General features: G+C 37.6%; 3 protein-coding genes across 5 annotated transcripts; 1 reads left to right on the forward strand and 2 right to left on the reverse strand.

Annotated features, from left to right (window-relative positions):
• Positions 1 to 367: 367 nt before the first annotated feature.
• On the forward strand, positions 368 to 8,072 carry LOC133736209 (protein RRC1-like). Of its 2 annotated transcripts, XM_062163654.1 has the most exons (18): positions 368 to 603; positions 713 to 800; positions 878 to 1,013; positions 1,190 to 1,235; positions 2,213 to 2,273; positions 2,370 to 2,522; positions 2,942 to 3,061; positions 3,169 to 3,334; positions 3,888 to 4,000; positions 4,450 to 4,521; positions 4,612 to 4,833; positions 4,946 to 5,004; positions 5,129 to 5,213; positions 5,293 to 5,430; positions 5,557 to 5,781; positions 5,877 to 6,676; positions 6,826 to 6,992; positions 7,257 to 8,072. In XM_062163654.1, the coding sequence occupies exons 2-18, from the start codon at positions 726 to 728 to the stop codon at positions 7,559 to 7,561; spliced, it is 2,943 nt and encodes a 980-aa protein (XP_062019638.1). In that variant the 5' UTR covers positions 368 to 603; positions 713 to 725; the 3' UTR covers positions 7,562 to 8,072. The 2 variants fall into 2 exon arrangements, with proteins under 2 accessions (XP_062019638.1, XP_062019639.1); XM_062163655.1 differs by lacking the exons at positions 368 to 603; positions 713 to 800; positions 1,190 to 1,235 and having other exon boundaries at positions 876 to 1,013.
• A 232-nt stretch (positions 8,073 to 8,304) lies between these two features.
• On the reverse strand, positions 8,305 to 10,786 carry LOC133738271 (enhancer of rudimentary homolog). Of its 2 annotated transcripts, none has more exons than XM_062165768.1 (4): positions 10,632 to 10,786; positions 10,068 to 10,161; positions 8,888 to 9,008; positions 8,305 to 8,679 (listed from the first exon to the last, which is right to left on the reverse strand). In XM_062165768.1, exons 1-4 carry the CDS (start codon positions 10,632 to 10,634, stop codon positions 8,589 to 8,591), a joined length of 309 nt encoding a protein of 102 aa, XP_062021752.1. In that variant the 5' UTR covers positions 10,635 to 10,786; the 3' UTR covers positions 8,305 to 8,588. The 2 variants fall into 2 exon arrangements, with proteins under 2 accessions (XP_062021752.1, XP_062021753.1); XM_062165769.1 differs by having other exon boundaries at positions 10,576 to 10,727.
• Positions 10,787 to 11,781: 995 nt separating this feature from the next.
• On the reverse strand, positions 11,782 to 14,325 carry LOC133738270 (probable phospholipid hydroperoxide glutathione peroxidase). The gene is made up of 6 exons (XM_062165767.1): positions 13,902 to 14,325; positions 13,626 to 13,702; positions 13,441 to 13,502; positions 13,063 to 13,181; positions 12,782 to 12,949; positions 11,782 to 12,136 (listed from the first exon to the last, which is right to left on the reverse strand). Exons 1-6 carry the CDS (start codon positions 14,175 to 14,177, stop codon positions 12,107 to 12,109), a joined length of 732 nt encoding a protein of 243 aa, XP_062021751.1. The 5' UTR covers positions 14,178 to 14,325; the 3' UTR covers positions 11,782 to 12,106.
• Between the last annotated feature and the right edge of the window lie 2,228 nt (positions 14,326 to 16,553).

Consider the following 16,553-nt stretch of genomic DNA (forward strand, 5'->3'; position numbering starts at 1 on the left):
TAGTTATTGCTAATTATTTTGGTCAACCTGGCTTAATCACATGGCCGATCTTGTCGTTGTCGTTAGATTCATTAACACATCAGTCACTAAATTTTTTGGTGAGGATGTTTAGTACGTTGTTGGTTCTAATCCCTTAATATGTGTCATGAACTCTTGTAATTGCAGTTTTTAGATTGTTCGATTTAAAATTACACACGGTTAAAGTAGCCCAAATAGTGAGTGAGAAGAGAAAATAAGATAAGAGAATTGAATTAGGATTAGGATATGTCAAATTTATTTCCATCTAAGATTCCTTATTTTTTTATTATTTGTTTTTAAGAAAAAGGAAAAAAAAATATATATATATATATATAAAAAGTGAAAAACAATAGAGGATTATAGGATTTTGTTTTCAGCAAAAGGTGTATACAGTAGCGGGTCGAGCCCCCAAGTTAAGAATTAGGGCGTGAGAGGTGTGTTCTGATCGTACACCTTCTACGTTCATAGTCGTCGTCGGTCGTCGGTCGTCGGTCGTCGGTCGTCGGTCGTCCTCCACAGCTTGGGCTTTGCAATCGGAATCCGACTGGTAGGGTTAGCGGCAAAGGCTTCAAGCCTACAAGCTCGGTAAGTAGATTTGATTCGGAGATCGGGTTTTGAAATTCGTAGCTCAGAATGGTATCGGTTTTGGTTTTTCATATGCAAATTTTGTTTAATTGATGAATCCGGATTTCAGAAGTTGATGCAAAATGAGCTCCTTCTTCATCACGCGGAAGAAGACCCCCTTCCAAAAGCACAGAGAGGAGGAAGAGGCCAAGAAAAAGGTGCGGTGCTGCCATTGCGATTGATTCTAATTACTTTGACTTTACTGACTCTATGTTATTCGTTGTGGCTGTTGCAGAGAGCTGAGGATGAAACAGCTCGCTTATATGCGGAGTTCGTGGAGTCTTTTCAAGGGGATAATGCACCTGGCTCAAAGGCTTTTGTGCGAGGAGGGACCATCAATCCCAATGAAAGGGTTAAGGCTGATTCCCAAGGTTAGTATAGCTCATCAACACTCTATACTGCCTTGCCTTTCAGTTTTGTTTTTCAACTTTCAGTTTCTTGTGATTTGTTTTGCGTATTATGGCTCTGGATAAGTAAACTAGTTTTCTATTGTTATCGGTGCACTTTAATAAAAGTATGGACCTTTTTATTCATTCGCGGATCGCAGGTGAAAAGTCCAAAGATGGGGTATCTGTTCCAAAGAAGGGGAGTAGGTAAAGAAATGCTTTTGATTAACCATGCTGCAATGCTCTTTGATAAGCCATCATAACTAGAACAACTATATTGGTTATAATTTGATACTGAATGATTTTGAATTTTTAAGGTGTGTAAGACTTTAAAATAGAAACATGTTGGATACTCCTGTCTTTTACTTCATGGCATTACAGACAGAAATAAATAAAGTTTCATCTCACTTGAATAAACTCAAAGCTTGTATATGATGTTCTTCTGTTCCCAATCTAGAAAATAAATGGTAATCAAGTCTTCCACTATAGATTTCAGATAGACCAGGTTAAATTGTTTACATATCTTGCTCATGCCCCTTCTCTTTTGATAACGGTTTATGAGCTTGCTACTTTTCATTCATAAACCGTCAAATGCGATGAGGATTTATACAATATCTTAAGTAAGCATTTAGTTCTAGGTTGTAAGCATCAATATATATATATATATATATATATATGCTCTTATGCACGTAATACTAACCTATGGCTGGCTGACAGTCATGGATGAATTGTCATCCTGTGTTTCTTCAACCTACAATGTGCACTTGAGACATTGTGGAAGCCTTATTTTTAATTCATTTACAGTGAGGTTTTTACAGAAACAAAGTTATGGGCCTGTATGGCTTAGTATCAAATAATTTTCTTAGTGGAAAATAGTTGCTTGTCATTTTTCTTTTCAATAGTTTAGCTTCATATTACCAAAAACTCATATTTGATTCTATGATGTGTAGTAATATTTGCATTTTATATTGCTTTCAAGTTTTTAGCTCAAAAATATTGCAGAAACGAATGAACGGGCCCCATAAGTTAGCTCCTTAAAATGGCATAAGTAAAAATAAGCTATAGCTGATTGATATAATGTTATTATCTCTTACATCCCTTTTCTCTTGTATATTCTAATCAATTACTGTCAAGTAAAAGTGCTCTGGTAACAAGCAAGTTTGTCATTAAATTATCTTCTGCAGGTATGTGCCATCTTTCTTACCACCTCCTTTGGCATCCAAAGGGAAAGAATCTGATAAGAAGGTTAGTCTCTACATAGAGGAAATGGCTTCATATCTAGTTTTTCAAAGTAAATTTTCTGGTAGTTTGTCTCTCAATCTTGTCCATTACACGTTGTAGAGGGAGGAGGAAAAGCCGAAGGAAAAAGAGAAGGGGAAGTCTCGAAACATAGATCACTTTATGGAGGAGCTGAAGCACGAGCAGGAATTGAGGGAGAGGCGAAATCAAGACCGTGAACATTGGCGTGATGGGCGGCCAAACGATAGTTCTGTGGTATGAGCTAGTTTTAAATCTCATAGGAAAGATAGTTTGAATGCTAGCTCCCTGATTTAGTAACCAGTTGTCATGAATCGGTTATATGTCTTTTTCAGTTTCCAGTATATCTTGTTTGCTTTGTTTTCTATCATCTATATGCATTTATTTTTATTAAACTAATACATGCATATATATATATATATATTTTTGGCATCAAGGAGAGTGCATTTTATTTGATGGATGTTGTTACTTTTACTACTGTATCATTTACGCCCCAAATTTTCACTCCTTGTAGTTCGATTCTAGTATATTTATTAAATTTTTATACTAATATGCCATTTAGATCTTTGTCTTGTACATCATTTGTTTTTACCTTTCCATCAATGTTGTTTTTCTAATCTTAAATCATATATTCACTAAGATAACACTATTTGCAGGCCTCTAGTCGTTTTGATGAAATGCCTGATGAATTTGATCCAAGTGGAAAACTTCTCGGATCATTTGATGATGGTGATCCACAAACTACTAATTTATATGTTGGAAATCTTTCACCAAAGGTGTGGTCCATCTTTTTAAAAAAGAAAATTAAAAAAAACCAACTTGGTTCTCTTTTGCGCATGATACAAAGGACTTTTGTCAATGAATACTCTGTTGATATGTCCAGGTTGATGAAAATTTTCTTTTACGAACTTTTGGAAGATTTGGGCCTATTGCCAGCGTGAAAATAATGTGGCCTAGGACTGAAGAGGAACGGAGGCGTCAAAGGAATTGTGGCTTTGTAGCTTTCATGAATAGAGCTGATGGACAGGCAGCAAAGGATGAAATGCAAGGTTTGGTTACAATTGAAGCATCCCCCTTGCCCACTTTGTGATTTGATTTGTTTTCTACACGTAGACAAGATATATTCTTAATTGGAAAATATATCACTCGTAGTTGTAACATTGCAAAATTTACTGCCTTCTCATAAGTATCCCAGTACCTCGAGATTGTCAAATATAAAGTTCTAGCTCATTTTAGCATCCCAGCCGATCAGGAGTCGTGTATTAGCAGCTAAAAGTTAACCCTCCAAGTTGATTAGAGACATTCATGTCTCAAGTGTAAAGATTTGTATTACAAAGCTATTACCATTTATTGGATACTGCTTGTTACACCCAAGTAGCCTGATATTCTCTATAAAAGAAAATAATGTTTGGCTGCTGAATTTAAGCATATAAATCATAGAGGAAATATATTTTAATGTGTCCTATACTGGCTGATCATTGCACTACTAATTTTACGTCTGACTGAATTTAGTGTAGCATATTATCTGCTTTTTGAATAAATCTATATGCACTATGGACATGCAAGGATAGAAAAGGATGAACGAGAATGTTTTATGTGCAGGGGTAGTTGTTTATGAGTATGAGTTGAAGATTGGATGGGGGAAGTCTGTAGCTCTCCCATCACAAGCGTTACCTGCACCCCCTCCAGGACATATGGCCATCAGGAGTAAGGAGGTGTGTTTCATATTCATTTTCTTGAATTTGATGCTTTCTGACTGATCATAGCTTAGAAAGGAGTGAACGTCTCAGCATCAATTTAAGTGTTGAGCCGAATCCATGTGCCCACTTTTACTAGTATCATATAGCAATTATATTGAGCCCACCTTCACCACCTGTCTTCCTACCTTGGCGATATCAAGCCTGTGGACATCTCTAGGTGTGGAGTTATATCTCAAAAAGCATCAGTAGTATCAGTAGTGAACGCACTCACTTAAATTATATAGGTTGTTGTGTCACAGACCCTACAATTTCCACCTTGGGAAGATGCAACCTTCCTCACCAACCGTTATCCCTCGAGTAGGAATCAGCTCTGAGCTGTTTCCTACCTATCACATCTTTGAGTTGTCGTCTTCTCAAGTCTCAACCCCCAACACTAAGTACATCTATTCTTTTTCTTCTTACAGGGTGCCACTGTAATTTTGTCTGGTCCATCAGGCCCACCTGTCACCTCTGTTCCTAGTCAGAATTCCGAACTGGTAAGTAAACTTGTTCTTTTATTTTTGGTGTTTTTTGACTGTTCTCTAATAACCTTGTATTCTTACTTCGTATATCTTTTTTGTAAGTAGGTTCTTACCCCAAATGTTCCTGATATAATGGTTGTTCCGCCGGAAGATGATCACCTTCGCCATGTGATTGATACAATGGCTTTGTATGTTCTGGATGGTGGATGTGCGTTTGAACAAGCTATTATGGAGAGAGGCAGAGGGAATCCTCTTTTCCATTTTTTGTTTGAACTTGGATCAAAAGAGCATACTTACTATGTTTGGAGGCTTTATTCATTTGCTCAGGTAAATGTTATATGTTTATGGACATGATTTGTGTAAATAACTTCTGAACTTTTCCATGATAAGAGGATCATTTTTGTTCTGACTGAAGATTTTGTTGTTGTGATGAATGCAGGGCGATACGCTGCAAAGGTGGCGAACTGAACCTTTCATTATGATTACTGGTAGTGGAAGGTAAGTAAAACATACTTTTTTGTCTTTCTGTAACCTAGTTATTGTTATGGACTTCATAAATTTTATTAGTTAGTTGATATCAAGAACTATAATAATGTTGCAATTTTGAATTTATCTCTTCCAGATGGATCCCGCCATCTCTTCCAACATTAAAAAGCCCTGAGCATGAAAAAGAGTCTGGTAGCACTTATGCTGCAGGGAGAAGCAGGGTAATTGTCACATACCTGAATAGGAAAATCTAATTCAGATAGTTTCACATGGTCTAACTTTCTTTTCATTATATTGTAGCGTGTAGAGTCAGAACGAACGCTCACTGATCCACAAAGGGATGAGTTTGAGGATATGTTGCGCGCATTAACATTAGAGAGGAGTCAGATAAAGGATGCTATGGGGTTTGCATTGGATAATGCTGATGCTGCTGGGGAGGTAATGCTGATAATATAACTTAATCAATTTGTCATTAAAATTTTACAAATGAAAGCAGTGGTCCATTAAACTAGCTCAGCATACTTTTCTATGCGTGCATTTTCTCATGCTGTCTTTCTGTTGCAGATAGTTGAGGTTCTGACAGAATCTTTGACTCTTAAGGAGACCCCTATCCCAACCAAAGTTGCTAGACTCATGCTTGTCTCTGATGTGCTTCACAATAGCAGCGCTCCAGTGAAAAATGCATCTGCATACCGCACCAAATTTGAAGCAACATTACCAGACATAATGGAGAGCTTTAATGATTTGTATCGTAGCATTACGGGAAGGATCACTGCTGAGGCCCTTAAGGTAAGATTACATGGTAGTTTCATCCAGCCGTAGTTATACCCTTTTATATACTTATCTCTCTGATGTTGATGTATATTTTGCTTGAATTTCCACAGGAAAGAGTTCTGAAAGTATTGCAAGTATGGTCAGACTGGTTTCTTTTTTCAGATGCCTATGTCAATGGATTGCGGGCTACTTTTCTTCGGTCTGGGAACTCTGGTGTGGTCCCCTTCCACTCTGTATGTGGTGATGCACCTGATATAGAGAAAAAGACTACTGAAGATGCAGGTGATGCTGCTAAAACTAACCAAGATGCTGCTTTGGCTATGGGCAAAGGAGCAGCTATGAGGGAGTTGTTGAACCTTCCCATGGCTGAATTAGAAAGACGCTGCAGACATAATGGATTGTCTCTTGTTGGTGGTCGAGAAATGATGGTTGCACGATTGCTTAGTCTGGAAGAGGCAGAAAAACAGAGGGGCTATGAACTAGATGATGACTTGAAATATACACAGAACCATTCTAGTTCAGCTAGACATTCTAGTAGTCGAAAAGAAATGAATATTGAACCAGATCCGTTGGGACTGTCTGGATGGAATCGTTATGTAGAGGATGAGATACAGCCTCAACGGAAAGGGTCTTTATCAATGGCCCAGACCCATACCAGTCCACAACCTGAACTAAAACCTTTAACCAAGAAAGAAAAAAGTGATCCTGTTCTAACGGCCTCTAAATGGGCCCGAGAGGATGATGACAGTGATGATGACCAAAAGCGAAGTGACAAGGGTCTCGGGTTAAGCTACTCATCTTCTGGAAGTGAAAATACTGGTGATGGTCCCAGTAAAGCTGATGAGATGGAGGTTGCTGCTGATGCAAGAATTCCAGCACTGCCTGATAGTGGATTAAGTGAGGAGCAGAGGTATTTTAATACTAGTTTGACCTTTCTATTTTTTTTCCCTTTATTTTTTCTAAGCTTTGTCAAGTGTGATTTGTTAGAGAGCAATGTTTTAATCTTTATTGTAACCTTGCGAAATAGTGCTTAGATTTTGCTTAACTGTGTTGCTGTAGGCAAAAGTTGAGACGTTTGGAAGTTGCTCTGATAGAATATCGTGAATCTCTTGAGGAGCGGGGAATTAAAAGTCCTGAAGAAATTGAGAGGAAGGTTGCAATACATCGCAAACGACTTGAATCGGAGTACGGGTTATCTGATTCTAGCGAAGATGCTTCTGGGCGTAGTAAGTGCTAACTTTTTTAGAAGACAAGATCTATATGTGAGGAATAATGTACATGTGCTGGGTTATATTATCTTTCTGGGGATCCAAATGTGAACTAGTTCAGATTGTTTCAGGTGTTAATAGTAATCGTAAGAAGCTTAGAGTGATTATATGGGGTGTCACCATTGTTCAGGGTGTTACCTTAAATTTGTGGCAATTATTGGACATCATATTTGTTTGTAATACTCAAGGTGTGTGCTTATACTCTTTCCTTTGGATTTCCAGAGAGGACTTCTTCCGAGAGGAAGGATAGAAGGGATGATGATTCCCGTGATGCTTCAAGAAAGCGGCACCGCAGCGGAAGCCAAAGTGATAGCCCGTTACAGAAATCATCAAGCAGAGACCGGGACAGGGAATATGATTTGGATAGAGACCGAGAAAGACAGTGGGATAGAGACAGAGATAGAGCCCATGATTTTGAAGGTGACAGGGGGAGGGATTGGGACAGGGAGAAGAGTGGAAGTAGAGAGAGGGATGACCATGATAGAGATAGAGGAAGAGACAGGGATAGGAGAAGGAGAATGAAATGATCTATCCTTCTTTGGAAAAGAGTTGGGACTCTTGTCGTAAAGATTGGCATATGGTTCATTTGAAAGAAAACCGATATCTGGTGTTTTCACATGAACTGACATCCAGGTCTAAGATGGAGCTAAGCCAGATTCTTATTCTGGGAGAGGATTTCTTGGTTGTTCGGTTCAAAGGTCTTGAGGTGACCGGTTACTGACGACTCCTGGAAGAGGGACCCTGGCAATTGTTAAACAAATATTTGGCAAAAATACTAGTATTTCATCAAAAGAATCACTTATCTCAGTTGTGTTAAGGAGAGTAGGTTGTTTGATTTGCTGCTTTTGTACTGCAAATTTTTGTATTAGTCCGGCAGAGAAGCCATTAGTTCTGGACCTTCCGTATGTCTTGTGCAATTATACTGTTAGTGTAGGATCTGTGTAACAGAAACTAGCCTAAAGTTTGAGTATTAATTTGTGTTACTTGGCCAAAAGGAATTAATTGGTGTTATATTGTAAGGGTATATCTTCCAAAATATTCCAGTGTCTTAGATGGGTTTTGCACGGGCTTGGTTCCGTGTCTTGTTTTTTTTGTCTGAAATGTTTCTATTTAAGAATCAAGTGTTTGAGAGTCAAAACAAGCAAGCAACAACTCCACCACCTTACCAGCTTTCAAACTCCAGTTTTGTGGGCAAAGCCAAACGCCTTAACCAGAGTTAAGAGAAAGCTCCTCATTTCTCATAAGCAGAAAAGTTATTGGAACCAGAGGCTTAACAGTGGCAAACTCTTTCTCATATTATAACACAATGAAGTACAAAGTTAGAGAATACAAAATCCAATGTCACAACATCAAGCATTTGAAACAACGAGTACAGAAAGCCAGGCAACAAAAGTTGCTTTTAAGTGACAGATAATTTAAAGATATGTGCAGAAAGGGAAACCGTACAACACTAAACACAGACCAGCTGCAAAGCCCAGATGTCTCAAATTATACACTTCAATAGGTACTCCTTTTATAAAATACTCTTCCGGCAATCATTACCCAACCAAGCTTTTAATGTGCCAGTTTCTGTAGATGTCGGAGTGTCCGCTGTTTAATCCATTGTCGGTCATATGGCAGATAAGCCTGCATTGAGTGGTCATAACTGCAAACCAAACCAGAGGCACAGTATTAGTTTCCTACCTTGATTTTAAGTGGCAACCGCCAAATAGCACATAATTAACCACATTAAATTTTCTAACCCAGTATCCAGAGATCATTCACATAAAACTATATAAGTTGTTCAATTACAGGCTACACTGGTTGGGGTGAGAGAGAGAGAGAGAGAGAGAGAGAGAGAGAGAGAGACATACACCAAAGCACTCATGTCAGCAAGGCCATCAATAAAATTGTAGAGATCTCCGATGTCATAAGAGATATTTCTAATTGCTGGATTTAACTCCCTGAGCTTCCTCTCATATAGTCCACATATACCTATGCAGGCACAACAGCATAACCTCTAGTGAATGGATGCAAAAAAATTGAGGGTTATAACCGCATTATATCTAGGGCCCAAGAACCCCCTTTCAGCCAAAAATATTTCAAGTATGCAACTGTGAACAGAGGTTTAGAAATGATCACCAGAAAGATAAATATAAAGATGCATACACAGACAATTGAAAACAGGAGACACAGGCAAGATGTGTGAATTCTAAAACCTCTGTCTCAATGAAAAAGAAATTACGTTCTAAAATATCATCGATAATTCTCATAGGTCTTATCCCAACAGATGAGTGATTTTTCATAATTACAATTTAACCCTATCAAAACCTGTAATATGACATGCATAGTTCTTTCTCTACAGACTAAGGTATAATTAACAAACTCAGTTCTATGTGTTATTTGGCTAGCCAGAACTCAGAAACCTGAGACACTATAAATCCAAAAACTAACTTACATAGGTACCTTTCAAGTATGATGGAAAGCACTAGGAAAATGGAAACTAGAAACTGAAGAAAAAAATTCCTAGAAAAGGTGATAAATTTCAGCTTTCAGGTGCCCTTCTGTGGGTTATCTAATCCAAAAAAATGGATCTCTCTATGGATTCTGCATAAAGTAGACATTCAGATCTGCTAAGGGCATCCTAAATCTTACTTTCCTTAGACCATAACGGTTTACGGCTCTCAGTTGCAAAGCAAGGTGCCTCAAGTTTTCAAGGATAAACTTGGTTATTCGTCCTATGAGCTGGGGTGTAAGTAAATGTCTTATGGCACGTTAGTAGCCCTGTCTGCAGTTACTTATGAGAAATAAGCAGATCATAGGTGTTTTTTATTTTGAAATTATGTTTTTTTGTTTTTTCCTCCCTTGCCAACATTATATATATTTCATTGTTATGAGTTATGACATGATGAGGCAACTGCATACCTTGAAGAGCTAAATTCACTCTGGAGTGGAAAAAACAAATTAAGGATGGTAATAATGCAAGTGTAATGACAACAATGACTGTAAGGAAAAGAAATTGTGCAAACAGCAACAACTATAAATACAGCATACCATCCATTGCTTGACTTATTGAACCATAATCCATAAAAGTTCTCGTTGCCTTGTTCTGTGAAGTTTGCATAAGAATGATGGTGTGCTTGTTAGCCTACACATGTTCAATACAATTTAGTCAGCATTCGAACAAGACACAAGCATGTCTTCTTGCTACATCGGCTTACAATGAAACATGAAAAATACTGTTCACACCAGAAGAATATTCAAAGAAAATCATGATAAAAACCAATCGTTCTAGACATAGTTGCGCTTTTCAGAAGGCCAAATTCATATCTACTTAAGATCGTCTTCGACATTCAATCTCCTATAATAAAAAATTTGAAACAAAAAAGATAAATGATGTCACAGTTTTCTAGATTCTGACAAGCGCGGATTTATAGATACTCAGGTTCCATAATGATCCAAGAACAGGGAGAGTTAAATATTTGAAATGAAAAACCCTAATTTTGCTGTCAAGCTTAGAGAGAGAGAGAGAGAGAGAGAGAGAGAGAGAGAGAGAGCATACCATTAGTTGAGAAAAACAAGGACAAAGGAGAAATAGATGAATGAGAAAAGAGTTACCATGTTTGTGAGAGAGAGAGAGAGCAGAGAGCAGAGAGCTGAGAGCTGACAGTGAAGAGTTTTGAAAAGCTCGCACAATATTTCGTAGCAACGACGCGACCAAGAAGAAGACTTGAGAGGCCACTGGATTAGAGCCACGTCAATGTTGAGGGCAATATATAGAGAACCAAGGGACACGGCTGCACTAGTCTTTGATAGAGAACCACCCGTCCGATTCGCATACTTTCTACCAAAGACTTTGGGCTTGGGGGCAAGTCCACGCAAGACCGCAAGTCAATGTTACATTTGTTTTTGGAGAACATTGTGTTGAATACCATTTAGTCTAGTGGTATAGTCTCTTCTTCTTCTTCGTAAGTGAGAGGAGGTTGTGAGTTTGACGACTCAAAAAAGACTAATTTTGACATTTGAATTGTTTATCTGATATCTGATTAAAAAAAAAAAAACATAATAAACATTGTGTTCTTGGTAGAAGTCCTATATTAATTATACGGGAATCAAGTATCAAAACCTGGAATTGATCTAGCTCAGAGTTAAAAAAAAAGAAAGATGAAATCGAGTCTCAAATCTACACGCACGCATTTTTAACAGGAATGACCAGCCATATGTTTGTAAAACTAGTCCTTGTGACACTCGACTATGAAGAACGACTCTCTCACCCCATTTACATGTGAGTTAATGCTTATCGGGGGAGAATAAGATGCAAGAAGCTTTTGGCTTATGATAATGATGGGCATCCATCAATGTTCGGCTAAGGATTACAGAAACGCATTCTTCCATGATGAGTTAATGCTTATCGGGGGAGAATAAGATGCAAGACTTCAAATGCAAAGCTTTCGGCTTATGACAATGATGGGCATCCATCAATATTCTGCTAAGGATTACAGAAACGCATTCTTCCATGATTACAGAGACATAAGCAGGAATACCCAATACTAAATTCCACCTTGGGATGAATATAAGGTCGAGCATTCTTCCTGTTAGATCTGCACTGTGGCTGAAGATTGTAGGGCTATTTGGTTTTGTTTGTTGTTGTTTGTTGGTTTTTATTTGGGCCCGTTTTGGGTATTTTGTTTGTAATGGTGTTCTTATTTGAATATAAGCATACTTGACCAAAACAAAAAAAAACAAAAAAAATCTTACCTGACAGGACTTGACATAAAAGGCTAGGTCGAGTGTGGAGTAGATTTCAGAATAAGGATAATCTTGTACAATCAACAGGATAAAGAGAATAGAAAAAACAAATATCAAATTAAGGAGTACAGCTAGTAATATATGCTATTAGGAAATAGAAGAAGAAAAGACGCAATAACAAGTGTGTCCATTAATAAAAAAGGAAGAACAAAAAACTACAGACGAGACGGCTACGTATGAACTTCGAAGCCATTTAATATACAGAGATTCCCTCATATATAACAATGCATCTCCCCCATCTTCCACTTACCGTGCACTCCGTGAGTGTTGCCCTGCCCTTTTACTCAAGCTGCAACCAGTTTCTGGATATCCTTCTGAAATTGTTTACAGAAAATTAGATACATGGTAGTGTGCTCCTACTCATATCATAAATGCTTGTAAAGAGATTCATATCAGATTTCTTTATTGGCTTCAATAGATCAAATTTATTCCCTAAATGCTGAAGTTGCCATTCTCAAGTTGTCATGCTCTTTTGACCAAATGTCTCAGTATGTAAACTTTCAATCTTCAAATTGTACATATGTCATTTCTGTAACCAATACCAAGTTTTCATATCATAAATGCTTGTAAAGAGATTCATATCAGATTTCTTTATTGGCTTCAATAGATCAAATTTATTCCCTAAATGCTGAAGTTGCCATTCTCAAGTTGTCATGCTCTTTTGACCAAACGTCTCAGTATGTAAACTTTCCATCTTCAAATTGTACATATGTCATTTCTGTAACCAATACCAAGTTTAGGGGCTGATTCATTCTGTCCTCGTTGCCTACTAGTCTCGTTAACTATGTGCTTAACCAATCGCCTTTATTTTTGGGTATGAATGAAATTTTTACCCAATCCAATGAAAGCTGCAACGGCAGCTAACAATGCAAGCTAAAAGGTTACAAACTGAAAGAGACTATCTCAGGAAACACACCTATGAAGGAATTGCAGAAACCCAACCAAGGAAAAGCATATACCTCAATTTGAAAAGGTGATGTTGTTGGTGGATACCTCTCCACTACTTTACCATTCTTGTCCACCAAAAACTTCTCAAAATTCCACTTGACAATGTCACCTAAGAAACCTCCCACACTTGATTTCAGAAACTGATAAACCGGAGCTGTGCTGGGACCATTGACATCAACCTGTTATGCACCTTTAGATTTTTAGTACTTGACTGAAACACTTTACTTAATTAATAAAAATTTACATAAAAAGAAAGAAATACAGGGACATGTAGTTGAGCTTATAGACCTACCTTATCAAAAATGGGGTATTCGGCTTTATACCGTGTACAAGCAAATTGCTTGATTTCTGTATTTGATCCCGGTTCTTGGCCCCCAAACTGATTGCAAGGGAAAGCTAGAATCTCAAATCCTACAGTGAGATTGAGCACACATCCAGCAACTATTATCACCAGTTTATAACTCTCACTCAAAGGGAACTCATGATAATAAAATTTCTGCAGAGAGTTTTGATGCAAAAGATGAATTAGTAAAAACCTAGAATTGTAGAGCTAATCTGCCCCATGCACCCACCACCGTCACCAACCCAAAAGATATGAATTTGTGTAACAAGAAAACAAATTTGTCAAGGATGAAACTAAAAGGACTCTTCCAAAGGACTGGAGGTTTACCTTGAGTTTTGTACTTCTCATACACATGTGACAGTTCTGAGTAATTTGAAGAGGTCAAGCCACTGTAACAATTTCGGGTTAATTCATATCACAAGAATGCAGCAGATGTCCTTTCACCAAAATAGCTTAAAAGACAAAAATAATTAATCCAAAGGAGTCTGTGTCTGTCAATAACAAAGGGTTACCATTTTGAAGCAACGTTGACAACCAAAAGAACCTTCCCCTTAAACTTGCTAAGAGGGACATCCTTTCCATCGATATCCTACAAAAAAAAAAAAACCAAAATCCTTGCATGAGCAATAAAACATAATATATATCCATGCCTTGTCCAGAAAATTGTATCAAGTAAGTTGCCAAAATTAACAAGCATCAATTCCAAACATCTACAAAATTGAGTTACAAATCTTGGTTCTTTCGCAGGGTAAAGATTAATTCATGCATAAACCCCGAAAATAATATACCTTGACTGTAAAATCATAGAGAGTCTTCTCAGTAGCTGCTCTTGCATAAACACCCGAGTGAGAGTAGTGACGGGATTTGAAGAAGCGCCCATTTGAATAAGATGATTGTAGAAGAGAGAAGCCATGTTGGAAAAGTGATGATTTAGAGGAGCCGAGTGAGGATTTGATCGAGAAAGCCATGGATGGGCATGGAGCTGAACTACTACTTGGGCTTCTTTTTGTTTTCGTTTGAACGTATCCTGTTGCAACTGTTGGAGAGAGAGAGATGGAAGCCATTTTCGTCTGCTTCTAATAAGAGTTTTGAGAAAGTCTCTTCTAAAACAGCTCATTCAGCTAAATATGAACTCTATACCAGCTCTCCGCTCTCCTCTCTCCTCTCTCCTCTCTCCTGTGGAGGGTGAGGTAACACGTGGCCTTTTCGTTGTTCCTCTCCGTTTTCCTAGAAAGTAGAAAGGAAAATACTCAAATCCAAATTGAAGTCTAAATTTTCTGTTATATATGGCGGTGCTATCGCACCAAAATTAAATTAATATTCAAATTATGCAAACAAATATTGTTTAATCATGCAAAATAGAATTAATGATTTTAGTGAAAATTAATATTTTCATAACTAATCATTTATTTGTTTGATCTTAATCGTATGATTAAATGATATCTCTATTTGCCTTTGTGGCTTAGGTTTCAATTGACTTGGTGTAGATCAAAAGATAACATATTGGCAAACGGTCGACCTACAAGTCAACGCACGGGATATTTTGGTACTGGGCCTTTGGGCTTTTAGTGCTCTCTTTCATTTTTTTGTTCTTAAAAGTTGGGGTGGGCCTAATGAGAATGGCACACTCAAATGGAGACCTCCTAACAGCTGATTTTTCATTAGTCTCTGTGGCAAGTTACCTTAGCAACTACATAACTTCTCGTATCACAATTGCGTGTCTTGGTAAGGGTTATGCATGTACCAAGGCCAATGGTGTGGGATTGTATTGATAAGAGCTTTTAATGTTCTTCTAGAATGCGTGTGCAGTGAAGGTCTTTAATGGGCTTTAATTAATTACTAGAAATATTATTTCCGTTATGCTGAATATGCATGGCAATGTGTTGCTTCGGGGCTTACACTCTAGGGTATGTAATTGTCTAGCAGTGACTCAATGCAATTGTGTAATGATTTATACGTGCAATCGTGCAGTGATTTAGAATCTATGAATTGAATTCATTCCCTTCCCCTAAAATATACAAAATTCCAAACGGAGTCTATGTATCAAATATCAAAAGGGATTTCAAATAGAGTTTGTATATCAAGTATCAAATGAGTAGTTGTTCTCACGTTCACCTCATGTGTAAACTTTCTCGTTGACTCATTAATAACTTTTATATTTTCACTTTACATGATCATAAATAAAATCGTTCAATTTCAAAATGTGGTATAGAAATCATCTTTATCAAAATCGATCAAATTCTCATTTACTCATCCCTATTTATAACCAACAAACTGATGAGTTGACAACAACCAAAAACATTTTACTAAATAGATAATTTATTCGATAAAATGGATGATCAAATAATATCGGGTAAGAAATAATGGGGCCATAATTATCCCCGATAAATTGTGAGGCTACTGTCTGTAGTTTCTGGAATGATAATGGTTGGGACTTGAATCTACTTTCTGCTTGTCTTCCTACTGCTATTACTGATCAAATTTTGCGAATCCCTCCTGGTTTTGATGGTTGTGAAGATGATATCCAAATCTGGGGATGCACTTCCAATGGTTCTTTTTCTGTCAGGTCAGCTTACAGCACTTTCTTTGAGGACTATGACCAAATGAACTCTCCTTGGAAATTTATTTGGAAAATGCAAATTCCCCCAAAGCTCAAGACCTTCCTATGGGTCCTTTGTCATGGTAAACTTCTCACCAATGCTCACAGAGTTAAAAGAAACCTCACTGATGATGATACTTGCCCTATATGCCACTGCACTAGTGAGTCCCTCTCTCATCTTTTCAAAGATTGTCATGCTGTTCTTAATGTGTGGAAGTCTTTCACCTTGCCTCAGCCTGTGAAATTTACTTTCTCCATGAGTTGGGAAGGTTGGTTACAGGCGAATCTTTTTTGCAAAGCCAAATGTCATGCCGGAAATCTTTGGTGTTCTACCTTTGTTTTCATATGCTGGTTTATCTGGAAATGGAGAAACAAACATATTTTTGAGACTCACTTTCGAAAACCAAATTATCCAGGTATGGTCATTAATGCTGCTATCTCTGAATGGAACAATGCTCAGTTGAAATCTGATTTGAACATAACTTATTGTCTTAAGCTGCTGAACTGGATGAAACCTCCTCATGGAACCTATAAATTAAACATTGATGGCAGTAGAAATGGACATTCTGGAAAAATTGGTGCTGGAGGGGTTATCAGACGTTCTAATGGATTATGGCTCAAGGGATTCCAGATAAACTTGGGCATAGGTGAAGTTTTAGACGCTGAATCCTGGGGCCTATACTATGGTCTCCAACAAGCTCTTGAAGCTCACATTACTCATGTTGAAGTAGAAACGGATTCTGCAATCCTGGCAAAGTTGATCTCTCATATTGATGTCGCTCTTCATCCCATGGGCTCTCTTATTTATTGCTGCAAAAATTTGATCAGAAACTTCATTTGC

Source organism: Rosa rugosa, chromosome 3, assembly GCF_958449725.1.
Source record: "Rosa rugosa chromosome 3, drRosRugo1.1, whole genome shotgun sequence".
Classification (NCBI taxonomy): Eukaryota; Viridiplantae; Streptophyta; class Magnoliopsida; order Rosales; family Rosaceae; genus Rosa; species Rosa rugosa.

Coding starts and splice junctions, on each gene's coding strand:
- LOC133736209 (XM_062163654.1), top strand. CDS start 726: ATGAGCTCCTTCTTCATCACGCGGAAGAAGACCCCCTTCCAAAAGCAC. Junction 2,274..2,369: donor GGAAAGAATCTGATAAGAAG/GTTAGTCTCTAC, acceptor TACACGTTGTAG/AGGGAGGAGGAAAAGCCGAA. Junction 3,335..3,887: donor AGCAAAGGATGAAATGCAAG/GTTTGGTTACAA, acceptor TTTTATGTGCAG/GGGTAGTTGTTTATGAGTAT.
- LOC133738271 (XM_062165768.1), bottom strand. Junction 9,009..10,067: donor AATAAGTCAAGCAATGGATG/GTATGCTGTATT, acceptor GTGCCTGCATAG/GTATATGTGGACTATATGAG. Junction 8,680..8,887: donor GCTGACATGAGTGCTTTGGT/GTATGTCTCTCT, acceptor TTTGGTTTGCAG/TTATGACCACTCAATGCAGG.
- LOC133738270 (XM_062165767.1), bottom strand. CDS start 14,177: ATGGCTTCCATCTCTCTCTCTCCAACAGTTGCAACAGGATACGTTCAA. Junction 13,182..13,440: donor TGAGAAGTACAAAACTCAAG/GTAAACCTCCAG, acceptor ATCTCACTGTAG/GATTTGAGATTCTAGCTTTC. Junction 12,137..12,781: donor CATCACCTTTTCAAATTGAG/GTATATGCTTTT, acceptor AAACAATTTCAG/AAGGATATCCAGAAACTGGT.